Raw genomic sequence first — 14,092 nt, 5'->3', positions numbered from 1 at the left:
TCTATCAAATTCTATCAAACACTTAAGAATTAACATGAATTATTCTCAAACTATGCCCAAAATTAGGAGAGAAGGAAACATTTCCTAAGTCATTCTGTGAGGCCAACATTGCCCTAATACCAACGTCAGACAAAGACATCACAAGAAAAGAAAGCTATAGACCAATATTCCTTATGAATATAGGTGGAGAAATTCCCAATAACATATCTGCAAATCCAGCAGCACGTTAAATCCTACTTTGTCATGGTATATAACCTTTTATCCCAGGAATGCAAGGATGGTTCAATGTATAAAAATCAATCAATGGTAATATACCACATTAATAGAATGAAGGGGAAAAAAGCACATTTTTATCTCAACTGTAACAGAAAAAGTGTTTGACAAAATACAACACCCTTTGATGATAAAAACACTTAAGCTGGAATGGAAGGCAACTTCTACAACCTGACAAAGGACTTTATGAGAAATTCTCAGCTAATATGATACTCCATGATGAAAAATAAACCTTTGCCCTAAATAAATAAACCAAGGATTCCGTCTTTCACTATTGCTGTTCAGCACTGTACTGGAAATTCTAGCCAGAGAAATTACTCAAGAAAAGGAATTAAGGTATTCAGATTGCACAGGAAGACGTAAAACTATTGTTTTTGTGGATGAAATGATCTTATATATAGAAAACCATAAAGAATCCACAATAAAAACTATTAGAGCTAATAAAATCTGCAAAGTTGCATGATCAATATGCAAAAACATCAGTTGTGTTTCTATATACTATCAGTGAACCATCCCAAAGGAGGTTATTGAAATTTCGATTACGATTTCAATGGCCTTTCATGCATAAATGGAAAAGCTAATCTTCACATTCATATGGAATTTCAAGAGGCCCCAAATAGCAAAAACAATATCCACCAAAAAAAATTGTTAAGTTCTTCCTGTTTATAAAACTTGCAACAAATCTATAGTAATCAAAAGAGTGTGATACTGGCTATGAGATTCCGTTATTATAATAGTGAAGATTAATTGTAGTATATAGTCAGTGAATGTTCATTTTTAGGATTCAGGTGAAATCTTATCCCAGCAAGTACTATTAAGGTGAAAATATTGGTATAATAATTTCTAAACAAAGTACCTTATTTCAAATTATATGTAGAGCAATTAAATTATTTTTCAAACGTAAATTTTTCTACTAGCTTTTAACTTCTAGAAACGTCTAGATTTAACTTGTAACACTGAAAGGACTTCCTCTGGACAGTATGGTCCTATAATTATTAAAGCATTTTATAAAAAGCTATATAACCTAGGTTGATAAATGTTAAGGATCTTGCAAATCACATTTTTCATAGTACCATGACTCTGCTAGTTATATTTTTCCTTTTTTAAATTATGGGCAGAAATCATTACACTTCTATGTTTATTTGCACCCCAAAACTAACATGTTAGATTTTGCATCTCGGCATTATTTAAGAAGAAAATGTAGCATCATAGACAGAAATTAGATGACCTTGTTCAAGGTCCACTTCTGTCATTTATTTTTTGTGATATTTTGAGCAAGTTGCACGGTCTCTCTGAACCTCAGCTTCCATATGCAGAGTGGGCATAACCAGCTATGATGTACGGCTCTGCATTGGACCCTGGTTTGGACAAAGAGCTTTAAAGTACATTTTTGATCAGCTAGAAAAAAAATTATGATTGGATGAGATAAAATTTTAATGAAATTGGAAAATGGAATTTATTAACTGAAAAAAGGTTGTAGAATGTATCTTTAGTCGCACTTTGGTTAAAAAAATGTACATTTGTAATTATTTTCTCTATCCATCCAGCCGTCCATTTAATAAAGATTTAGAAGATATAAAGTTTTATTTGCTTGTTTGCATTTTCTAATTTTCTGCAATGCAGATGTGCTGCTGCAAGAATAAAAGGGTTACTTAAAAACTAAAATAGGGCTTCCCTGGTGGCGCAGTGGTTGGGAGTCCGCCTGCCGATGCGGGGGACGCGGGTTCGTGCCCTGGTCCGGGAGGATCCCACGTGCCGCGGAGCGGCTGGGCCCGTGAGCCATGGCCGCTGAGCCTGCGCGTCCGGGGCCTGTGCTCCGCGACGGGAGAGGCCGCAGCGGTGAGAGGCCCGCGTACCGCAAAAAAAAAAAAAAAAAACTAAAATAGATCTGATCATATTTTATGTTTGTTTTAAAAGAATAGACAGTCTTCATTGCAGGGCTGTTGATAGGCACATAAGCAGTCACAGGAGGCTAGCCATTGGTTTTCAGAGTTTCTTCATTTAATTCAGTCATTTCTAACTATAGGGGTTGCTAGATGATGTGCTCTTTACTCATGCGATTGCTCTACCATCTTTTCTAGAGGCATTTAGAAGTCCAGTATTTCGACATGGAACAGATAAGAATGGATTCAGCTTGGGTTTCAGTAAAAATATGCGACAGGTTTTTGGTGATGAGAAGAAGTACTGGTTGCTACCCATTTTTTCAAGGTACTTTGTTGTGAAAATTTTCAGGGTTTAGACTGAAAATGGAAGTAATCCAACAAAAGAACTCTGTAATTCTGCATAAAAACTATTTTTTACAGTATTATTTTATGACTCACTGTTGTGTCAATGTGGAAATCAGTTGACTCACATCTCCGTAAACATACCACATTCAAGCCAATGTCTGATATACACGTTTTGTCCATAATATAGCTATGTTCTACTCACAGAGATCATCTTTTTTACTGCATAATTGTAAGTTTTTATTTTAATTACAGTCTAGGTGATGGCTGCTCCTTTCCAACTTGCCTTGTTAACCAGGATCCTGAACAGCCATCTACTCCTGCAGGATTGAATTCATCATCTAAAAAGTGAGTCCATTTTTTTTTTCTATTTTACTTTCAAAGAATATATTTTATCCTCTTGCGTCCTTCAATTATATGTTCCTTTGAAAAAAAATTTTAAGAACTTAAGATAATTTACTACACTGGTTTCTACCTGGAATGAGGGTGAGAGGAAAGTATGACTGGGGAGGGTTACATAGGGAGCTTCAGTCATAATTATAAAATTCTGTTATTAATCTGGGTGGTCAGTAAACAGGTGTTAACTCTCTATACATTTTTGTTAACGGAAATAAATTTTGATTTTTTAAAATGTGGTATTAAAAGAAAATAATGTAAGTCCAAATTAGTCCCCCTAGTGATCAGGTGAGCAGACAGGTTAAACTTTCCCTCTGACCCTCCGGGCCTTTCTTCTCGGCAGTAACCATTATAAAGAGATCAAAAAACTTCCCTGCCTGGATCAGGCCTTTGGAGATGAAGTGGAATCCCAGACATCTGCTTGACAGTCCCGTTAGCAATGGGCACCATATCCTTGGTACTCTTCCAAGACCTCTAAGCATGATCTGAGCCATTTCTGTGGAGAGAGAAAGAAGGGAGTCTTGGAAATTCATTGTCTGGAGACTTTGGTTACTGCTTTAAGTCTCTTTTGGTTCCAGTCTATCAGGCATTTGAGGAAGACCTGAAATTGGATTCTGACTTGGCTACTAACTGCCAAAAGGCAAAACTATCTAAACGTTTCAAAATGCTCTACGTGAAGTTTTAAGTTGAAACATTTTTTTACATGTTCAAGAGAGACTTTTTTTTTTGATGTGACCATACCTCTGATTTTTAAATGAAAGCCAATAGTAAAAGCATGACCATAATATCATTAGTTAAATTTTAAAGGTTTTCTTAGTTGCTGGAATGCTGTGTTCATAGCACCTGTGCTTATAGTCTCCCCATCTAGTTCGTGTTTCTTACTGATCACGGCGCTTTGTCCCTTGGAGCCTCATGTGACCCCAGCATCCATCTCAAGGTGGTGATTCTGGCAGCCATTCCAAAGTCATCTTAAATTGTCATGAGATGAAACCTATTTGCCCCCCCCCATCCCTAGAGTGAGCTATGTGCAGTCCAGACTCTACCAGTTAATGAGGAGGCCGTTCTCACGTGTGTCACATTCAAAGGCACCAGAGTCTTACTGGGTCCTGCCCTGTGAGTTTTGGCTTTAAAATTCCACAGAGCTAAATGCTAATTTTTTTTTTTTTATATACCTCAGGGCAGAAAAATCTAGTTTTAATAAATTACTTAGAATGCTTTCCTGCTTTTATAAAAGTTAACAGTAGTTTTCAATAATGTTTTTTATCCTTGTTAAGAGGTTTTTGCAGTTTAAGACTATTTGGGTTTTAGAGATAGTATCTCTCCTACTAAATGTACAATGGGCGTTGGGAGAAATCCTAGTTCTGGCACTGTTACCCAGCTAGGTGATCTAGAAGAGGTCACGTAACCTCTCCGGGCTTCTCTTCCCTTTCCTTTAAATGTTGAGATTGGATTTTGACAGCTAAAGTCTCTTCTACACAATTCTATAATTTCCCCCGATTAGCCCCTGTGAATTGTCTACGGCTAGTGCTGGTCTCCCCTGTGTACTCCAGAGTTGTATATTTGATTGTCTACACAGTGGTCCCACCTAAACATCTAAAAGTCATTGCCAGCTGAACAGGTGCAAAGCAGAACTCTTGATTCCAAGCCATCTATACCCTTGCCCCACCCAAAACTCGATTCTTCTTCATTCTTTCATGTATCAGTAGTAGTGACCTCCATTCTCCCAGATGCTCAGGCCAGAAACTTGGGAGTCATACTAGATTCCTCTCTTTCAGGGACCCTGTATATACAGATGTAGATCCTGTCAGATATCCCCTCCAAATCTATCTATAACCTGGATACTTTTCTTACCACCTCCAAGGCTGCTTTCCTGGTCCAAGCCATCATTTCTCACATGGATTATTTCAGTACCTTCGTTACTGACCTTTCTGATTCCATGTTTGCCCTCCTCCAGTTTATTCTCCATTAAAATGTCAGAGTGATCCTTTTAAAGGGTAAATCATATTGTGTCACTCTTCTGCTCAGAACCCTCCACTGATTGTCCATCTTGCTCAGAATAAAATCTAATGAATGTCCTTACCTTGCGCTGACTAACCTCTTCCCCAACACCTCTCGATGTCACCCCGTACCACCTTCCCGACACTCACAATCCTCAGACACACGGATCTTGCTGGTCCTCACATATACCAAGCATGTTCCTTATTTAGTGGCTTTGTACTTGCCAGTTCCTATTCCTAAAGGTTCTTCCTCTGGATACCTGAACGGTCTGTGCCTTCACTTTACTTTCTGCTCAGGTGTAGCTTTACAGTAGAGGCCGCCTTTGGAAACCCTTGGATAATCGTAACTTGCCCCTCCATTCCCTTCATACTGTCTTTTACTGTCGTCAGAGCTCTCCTTACCACCTGACTTACTATATATTTATTATACTTCTTCCTCAGTTACAACAAAACTTCCATGAGATCAAAGACTTTACTCACTGATGTAACAGATACTCAATGAGTATTGTTGAATGAGTGGATCCTTGCCATTTGTTAGATTCCTGTTGGCAGTAATGAATCTCCAAGCAGTCCTTAAACCAGGACTTAGTTAGCTGTACTTAGTCTAAGGTCCCTTTCCTGAGGAATAATTAGAATTAGAGTTAAAGAGATATTTCATATGAATAGGAGACAAGCTTTTCGTTTTTAAGATTTTCCTCCCAAAATTTTAGTAAGGGGTTGTTAAAGCAGCACAAAATTGAAATAGTCTCAAATTTTAGATACGAGGTAATTGTTAAGGAGCAAAGGCATATCCTTTAAAAAATATAATAGTTATAGTCAACTAAAATATGTGAAATTACTCTTGGAAGAATTTTAAGTGGGTTTTTCTTTTGAACATTATTATAATTTCTATTTTGGTGTGTTGTAAAATAATACACTAATAGTTTCTGTGCCAATAATTTTTTTAATCTAAGTGAAATGCTATTTTATGTACATTTTTTTCATACCATCTAATATGTCATATGTGGCATGTCTACTTAAATTTTAAAACCTAAAGTCTTTCTTTTAAACTCTTTATTTACCAAATTAAACGTCAGATTTTTAAGACCTGACAATGTCAGATGTTTTCAACATTCCTGCAAGATAACGTTCAAATTTGTTGTTTCAGTTTTATAGAGAAAGATAGAGAATTCTTTGTTTGTCGAGACCAGTTTGGCCACTTTAGAAACAATAAGTAGGTCAGTTTTTCTCAAACTTATCTTTCTACCATCATCTTCATGTATTTTTTTCCATATTTTTTCCACTTGTAAAATTAATATTTTTCTTTAAATTGCCACTTAAAATTTTTTTAAACCAAACTTTATATCACTGTCATAAATGAGAAATTAGTATAATTTGCCATAGAATATAACTTAAAAAAAAATAAAATCAATAATAAAATACTGTTAAGTTCTAACTAGATTCCCTTACCTGCTAAAGTCTTAGGCTGAGGCCTATTCTCCATATTAAGAATGGAGATTTGCCAAAGTCAGAGATTGTCATTGTATTGTAATCAGAAGAAAGAAAAGTGAACTGAAGGGAGAACGCTTTGTTCATTGTGAGTCAGTGTGATTTAATGCCTTGTTCCTGTTTTCCCCAAATTCTCTTGTGTAACTCCTACAATTATCTTGCACCACAAGTGGGTTGAGTTCCATCCTTTGCAAAACACTCACCCTAATACTATCAAGAGTTAACCTAATGATCATGATGATAATTATTGTTATTCAGTCCTGAAAACCATCAATTTCCTGCAAAGCCATTGAGAGAGTCCCAGAGCCACCTTCTTACTGATTCTCAATCTTGGACAGAGAACAGCACAAACCTGGGAAAAGGTAAAGCTGGTAAGAGTATGCTTGTTCGGCTATTTCGATATATTTTATTTTTAAAAGGTGAAAGTGGTAAAAATTTTTCATTCTTATTAGCTGTAGAATTTTTCTTGTTTTGGAGGCAGACTACCATTGTAAATATAGAACTGTTTTCAAAGAACTGCTTGTGAAGTGCTTTGATTAATGTCTGGAAGCTGTAGAAAATCATTTTGTGAAAAATAGATTTACATGGCCTTTTTCCAATTTAGAAAACCAAATCTTTATTGCCGCATATTAAATAAAATGATAAACTCAAAATATAATTTATTTAAAAATTGGAAAAAGTGCAGTAAGCTCAGACAAAAGGTTGAAAACTATCTACTGAAAGGGATCTCAGATTATGTAGTTTTTACTCAAAAGTTTTATCCATTTCAAAATGTCGAAGTAAAGCCACTGCAGAATTGCTATAACTTTAGCTACCTGTCATTTCTTCATATCCCACTCACAGTTCTCTTGATATTGTTGATTTGAATCTTCTGATGATATGGGTCAATATAGTTTATTGGCAAAAAACAAGGAAGTGTTCGAAGGCAGACAGACCTGATATCAAAGCCCAATTTGGGCACCTAATCAGTGTGTGGTATTTGTTAAGTTACTTAACCTCCTTTAGACTTAGCTTCATCTTTAACATACTACTTATTTCTCAGGGTTGTTAAGTATTAAACAAAAGATGTGATCATACGTGCAGGGGTGTGTGTATATTATATGTGTGGTCTCCTGAGTGCGAATCAATTAAGGCACTGTTAGCCAGAAAACCTCTAAATTGACCTATTTAAGTTTTCAAATGTTTCCCCTTCATTTCTAGTCTTTTCTTCAGACCTTTTCCTAGTGCTTGCCTGACTTTGGCTTACTGCACTTTAAAGTGTTTCCTGGTTTATTTGAAATCTCTTTGGGATTTAGTGAAAAACAAACAGATAGTCCTGAGTAAAAATTCTTAAGTCATTATTTAATATATAATCAGTCACATTCTCTCTTTCTTTAAAGAGTCTTGTTCTTGAGAAATGCGTATGCCCTCTGAAGATCCCCGTGATTTGAGTATTCATAATTTGGTCTGTCTCTTGACCTTCAAACATTCCATTCCATTTTTCAGTCTATGGGAGGGACTAGGTATTACCTGAACAAAATTGATGACACCTGTTTGCCTTTTGAATCCCTCAGTTTCCTTAGAGACAAAGAAGTGATGTATATTTGGGGGGTAGAAAGACAAAGAACTGTCTTTCAGAAGAGATTCATATTTCACTTTATAGTTCTACATTAATGTAGAAGTGATTTTCTGGTTTCTGTGTGCTGTTAGTTTGGAGACATAGATTAATTTTCTGTTACTGTGATAACTTGAGAAGTTATTTAAAGTTTAAAGGATGCTGTAAAGAAGGAAGAGAAATATGAAAACGGTGAGACGAGAAAGGGCTCCAAGATTAGTTTGACAAGAATGAGGTAGGTAGATGAAGAATTAGAAAACAGTGATTTAAGGTAGTGTGAGAAGTGCCAGGCTCAATGTTTCTTACGTTATTTTATTCACACCCCTGCTTCCTCAGGTGTATATATTTAACTGTTTTTAAAGTGCTTTTTTTGTGACACCGGTTGTGGCCAACTATACTGTATGCGTGTGTGTGTTCTATGTAACATCTTCTAAATACCCATACTACGTACAGGTCACTTTTGGAAAAACACTGGCAGGATTCATGACTGAATAAACAAGTCTCTGCCTATTTGTTCAAAAGCAACAGCAAAAATTGCTAACTTACGTCCTTTCTTGAAGGTATGAGCAATCCTGCGCTTACCATGGAGAATGAGAATTAACTCTTCTGACAAAATTTACCCATACTTCACGGAAGTAAGAAAAGCTCTTCCTTTCTTGTTATGTTTTATATTTTCAACAGTTCTCTAGCTCTCTTAGGGCAAATAGTTTCCATAAACATTTATTTATTTATTATTTATAAATTTATTTATTTATTTTTGGCTGTGTTGGGTCTTTGTTTCTGCACACAGACTTTCTCCAGTTGAGGCGAGAGGGGGCCCCTCTTTGTTGCGGTGCACGGGCTTCTTACTGTGGTGGCCCCCCACCCCGTTGTGGAGCAGGGGCTCCAGGGGCACGGGCTACAGTAGTTGTGGCACGCGAGCTCAGTAGTTGTGGCTCACAGGCTCTAGAGCGCAGGCTCAGCAGTTGTGGCGCACAGGCCTAGTTGCTCCGCAGCATGTGGGATCCTCCCGGACCGGGGCTCGAACCCAGGTCACCTGCATTGGCAGGCAGGTTCTCAACCACTGCGCCACCAGGGAAGTCCCAACATTTACTTATGAGTGACTCAAATACAAGATGTCTTAGCTCACCCTTGGGATTACATCAGTCATGCTGGAGACCTCTGGGCATGCATTTAGCTTGAATGTTAGCTAGTACTTAGGTTAACTTGATAAAATATAAGTTGAACAAAATTCATTTTTATAGTAATGCATTAAATAGCAAAGATTGATCCTAAAATATCGAATTTTACATGACAATTGTCTTGTCATTTCATAGGATCATGCAATTTTTTCTTTTCTTTCCTTCAGGATATCCAGTGGTCTTATTCTTGACCACCCATTAGTTGAATCTCACTGGGTCTAAATACAAGATAATTATATCTTGTTAGCACACATCTCTGCCACCCCTATTTTTGGTCACAGTAGGACCCCAGAGCATGTGTCATCCTTAAAATACTAGGTGTTCCGAGTCATTTTCTTTAACCCGTAATTTTTTTAAACCTGTGGTTCCAAATTAGTTTCCTTAAAGTGAAATCTATTTATAAGGCTGCAGTCAATAAAAAGCTACAATAAGGAGCCCCTTTGGAACAAAGCCATAAACATCTTAACAAATCAAACAACTATGTGTACTGTTACAATAAACAATATGGAGAATTGGACTTGTGGTTGCCAAGGGGGAGGGTGGTGGAAGGGAAAAGGACTGGGAGTTTGGGATCAGCAGTTGCAAACTATTATATATAGGATAGATAAACAACAAGGTCCTGCTGTATAGCACAGGGAACTATATTCAATAGCCTTGATAAACCAGAATGGAAAAGAATATGAAAAAGAATATATGTATATATGTATAACTGAATCACTTTGATGTACAGCAGAAATTAATGCAACATTGTAAATCAACAGTACTTAAATAAAATTTTTAAAAATTAAAAAAATATATGAAGAATTGAACATGGAAATTATCAAGATAACTCTCTACTTATAAAACTGTGACCTAGCAAGAGAGTAGCACCTAAAACAAAATTGTGTCGAAGTAGTTCATGGATATCTGGTTTTTATTTTACTTGGTTTTGGTTTTGATGAATAGCCGTGTAATTCTGTGTGCCATTTGGCCAGTGTTTTGGTTTTAGATGACTCTATATGATGGTATAGTAGATCAGATTGATTGTAACTATGGTTGGGATCGTGAAAATTTAATGTTCTTAATTTGGTTAATTAGCGAATACAGTGTAAATTTCTGGAAATAATTCTTAAAATATAACTGATTATATAAATATGAATCATTAGCTAATACCACAAGCAAAGTATTTTACAGAACATAGTTCTGCAAAGCATACAAAGTTTCACAGGATTTTTTTTAGTACGTTGAATTAGTTATAATTACCATTGTATGTGAGGTTATCTGTGTTAAATATTTTATAAGCTTACATAGTAACGTAACTTTGTGTGTAAATCCGGTAGATTTCCCAGTATTTTGACAAGATCAGTGTTGTGTTTGTTCATCATTATTCTCAACCCTTTGCAGTGCCAGACACATAGTAGGTTCTAAATAAACAGTTGGTAAATGGGTGATAAGATAACATCATTGACGTTTAATATCTCACAGAAAGTTGATGTTATTACACTTAAATATATGACAGTAGTGGCCATAAAAATCAACTGCGTTGACGTAAAAGAAAAAAAAAAGTGTTTTCTGATGTAATGTTTTTCATTCTGTTGACATACCAGTGAAAAGTTCCTTAAAAAATTGAATTTTCCTAAGGTAGCTGATAGTCAAAATAGTTTTTTAAAGTTTTTCCTGCTTTATACCTCAGACTTGCAATTCATTCAATACACATTTATACTGAACAATATTATCTGATATTGATACACCTAATTTGATTATAATACTAAATGATATCTCTTCTCCCTTTTCAACTACATTAGTAAATGACCTGTGACCTTTTTATAAAATATTTCTTGGTTCAGTATAGTTTCCACACAGTGAAAATGTGCCTAAATCCATAATAGTGCTAAAGTATAGGTTAAACTTATAAGCCCAACCTTCACTCTTACACAACAGAAACTTTAAAATGCTGTGATTCTATGCACATGGTATTCCAGAATTACTTCCCTAAATCCCCTCACAACTCACTTGTCACTTGTAAACTCCTATTGGCCTCAGACAAATTCAGAACTAAGAACATAGAACCCTGTGGCTCAAATTGGGGCCCCAAACCAGCAGTATTGACATCACCTGGAGCTTAACAGAAATGCAGAATTGTGGGCCTTACCCTAGACTTACTGAATCAGAATCTGTATTTTCTGCATTTTAACAAGATCCTCTTCTCTTGTATGTGTGTATTATAGTTTGAGAATTGATGTAAAGTTCTGTCTGTATTCAAGAACTCATCTGATGAGCCTTCTAGTATAGAAAACATTTAATTTTGAACAAGGGATGTTATTGCAACAATGAATGAGTTGGTTCATTTTTTGTTTGCTTGTATTTTTAGAGTTAACACGAGAGTTTCATGTTTTCTGTTTCATCCCAAGGTAATCAGTGCTGTCGATGGATGGAAGAGGCTTCCCGCAGGAAGGCACCACTAACTAGCTGTTCCCACCCCCTCTGGCTGGATATGCAGAATGTGAATTGACCGTTTCTCTCTGAGCTGTTGCTTAAAACATAACACATTTTTACTCCAGTATACAGATTGTTTCAACTAACACAAATTCCTCTTAAACATTAAAAGTAGTTATGGTTTATGAATCAAGGACAAAAATATCTTCTATCATAAAAACTTGGAATAAATTCATGGGCCAGTTTTCACCCAGATATTCGGGGAGCACAACTTACCACATAAAAAACCCACTGATCCTCTGATTTTCTGATTCAGAAAATTGAGACTGTTAAGATATTGAGATTTAAAAGATTTCACGTAACGTTATAATGATGAGCTTTATTCGTAAAACCTGTTGCCTACGAGAAGGTGGAGGTAGCAGATGAGACTTGTTTACTCCCTCTGATGTGAATCTAGCCTTAGGCTGCGTGAACTGTAAAAGCTATGAATTCATCACAAATTTCAAGTGGCCTGCAGTTGAAGATGACCATCCTTTTTTTTTTTTTTTTTTTTTTGCCAGACTTTAATTCTAGCCTTTGTTCCCTGCTGGAAAAGAAGTGTGATCATTGAAGCTTGAGCTCAACTGGCTGGAAAATCTTTGTCAGAATTAATACATTTCTATTACATCAGAAATATATTTTTCATTTATTTTAATTATCTGAAAATGGGGGAAAGTCTATAATAACAATTATGAAGATTGGTTTATGATATTCTTTTGCTGGTTTAGCTTTTAAAAGTCTCTTTTTAGGTTATTCTATTGAACATAGCAAACATTGAATTTTTGTTAAGAATCTCTGATGGGCCAATGGATTAATCCTTCATTGACATCTATATTATTTCTTTTTCCTCTCATCAGAAGTATGACAGTTAAACTACATAGGTCCTCAAATACCTGTTAAGATTAAATTATGCAAATCATCAAACAAAAGTCATATCCTTTTGGAAATTTAGTCCCACATGAACTGAATGGTGTGCTGTTTGGAAACTGAGTTTAAGATAAACTACAGTGGTGTGTTTGTTGATGCCAAAAGGTTCGGCTTCAGTAAATATACTAAGAAGCTCTTGTGCCTTCTATGCACTATTAAAGAGTCTTATTCTTTTTTAATTTGATGGGGTGCAAGTTTTGTAAATGTTAGCAATTAGAATACACTGTATACATTTTTTTGGTACTGATTTTGAGAATTTAAAGCAGATTACCCTTTAAGACTACACAGCTAAGGAACTGGTATTTAAACAAAGAGAAAATGGTATTAAAGTTTTCAAAATCTGAATTAGATAAATTCAACACAAAGTAGACTAGAAGACCAGAGGATAATGGAGTAACAGATCTTTGCAGTTGCTCATCCTTGCTAAAAATATGAAGTTTTATATTAAATGACTTCATAAAAGAACCAGTGTCAGCCCAGTCCATTTTATAAATCATTTGAGTGCAATTCTTTGAGCAATAGGATGGTGGTCTTTTTCAGGTTTTTTTTTTTAAACTAAAGATTTTGATCTGACAATCTACTTCAAGAAAACTCGGAAGATATGATACATTCTTACTTTTATCCTAAAGCATTGTTTGGTCATCGTTTTCATTACCTGAAGTGCCAGGTTGGAACCTATAGCTCCTGTTAGAAGTCTTAAGGGCAAGAGCATCACATAATGTATTAAGAATTATATGCAGCCTGATGTTTTTCAAAGCACAGGACTAGAGCTGTTTTTACGGACAGGATTCTGTTGGGTGACCCCTCCTGTCAAACTAGAAATTAGGGGAAAAAGAGGGATTTTTATTCTTTACCTTGCTAGAGTACTGTTAATTTCCCCCCCTCCCTTTAGCTCTTTCATGTAATTATTCAAATCCATAAGTCAATATACATTAGAATCAGATGAAAACATTTTTCAAAATAAAGTTTTTTCCATTAAGTTGTAATGGTTCCCTTTTTGGTTTCATACAGTGACTAATCTTTAAAATGTTTTTTGTTTAGTTTTGTTTTTAACTCTAAGGGGTTATAATTTTTGGAGATGATGGCATATCATTAGATTTGCAGTATAAATTTTATCTGAGTGAACAGAGCGTCAAATAGACCTACGTTTTGTATATATTTATAAAATGTACCTTAAAAACACTTTAAACACTTTGCTTTAAAAAATTTAATTGCTTAACTCAAACTTGAAGACACTTGAAGTATGTCCTGACAGTCCATTAAATGATAATTTTGATTTTTTCCTGTTTTTAGAGATTATATCATATAGGTATCAATATTTAAGAATTTTTTTCATTTAAAAATGTTGTACAAATGCTTCATATTAGCTATTTGCCATTGTGCAGTGAAAGATTTGTTTTTTTCAAAGAGAAAAAAACTGCATCTGAATACAATGATGAGACATTCAAGTAAGTGCTTATCTATGAATTCCCTCCTGTTATACCATAATAAAGTCTGGTTGATCACCTTTGTTAGCTGTCTATATGAAATTGCCTTTGCACTAACAATCTAAATTGC

General features: G+C 35.4%; 1 protein-coding gene across 2 annotated transcripts in view; it reads left to right on the top strand.

Annotated features, from left to right (window-relative positions):
• Nucleotides 1-14,045, top strand: part of ZDHHC2 (zDHHC palmitoyltransferase 2) — a 68,578-nt gene extending 54,533 nt beyond the window's left edge. The window contains exons 9-13 of one of the 2 annotated variants that reach the window (XM_024759991.1): nucleotides 2,355-2,481; nucleotides 2,754-2,846; nucleotides 6,638-6,741; nucleotides 8,534-8,608; nucleotides 11,545-14,045. In XM_024759991.1, coding sequence (XP_024615759.1) covers nucleotides 2,355-2,481; nucleotides 2,754-2,846; nucleotides 6,638-6,741; nucleotides 8,534-8,574 — 365 coding nt within the window. In that variant the 3' untranslated portion in view covers nucleotides 8,575-8,608; nucleotides 11,545-14,045. Of the gene's footprint in view, nucleotides 1-2,354; nucleotides 2,482-2,753; nucleotides 2,847-6,637; nucleotides 6,751-8,533; nucleotides 8,609-11,544 lie in introns of both variants that reach the window. The other variant, XM_024759990.1, reaches the window with a different exon arrangement.
• Nucleotides 14,046-14,092: the final 47 nt, after the last annotated feature.

This window comes from Neophocaena asiaeorientalis, unplaced genomic scaffold, assembly GCF_003031525.2.
Source record: "Neophocaena asiaeorientalis asiaeorientalis breed wild unplaced genomic scaffold, Neophocaena_asiaeorientalis_V1.1 scaffold521, whole genome shotgun sequence".
Taxonomy (NCBI): Eukaryota; Metazoa; Chordata; class Mammalia; order Artiodactyla; family Phocoenidae; genus Neophocaena; species Neophocaena asiaeorientalis.
The sequence above is the reverse complement of the archived record's forward strand: the minus strand, read 5'-3'. Positions and strand labels throughout refer to the sequence as shown.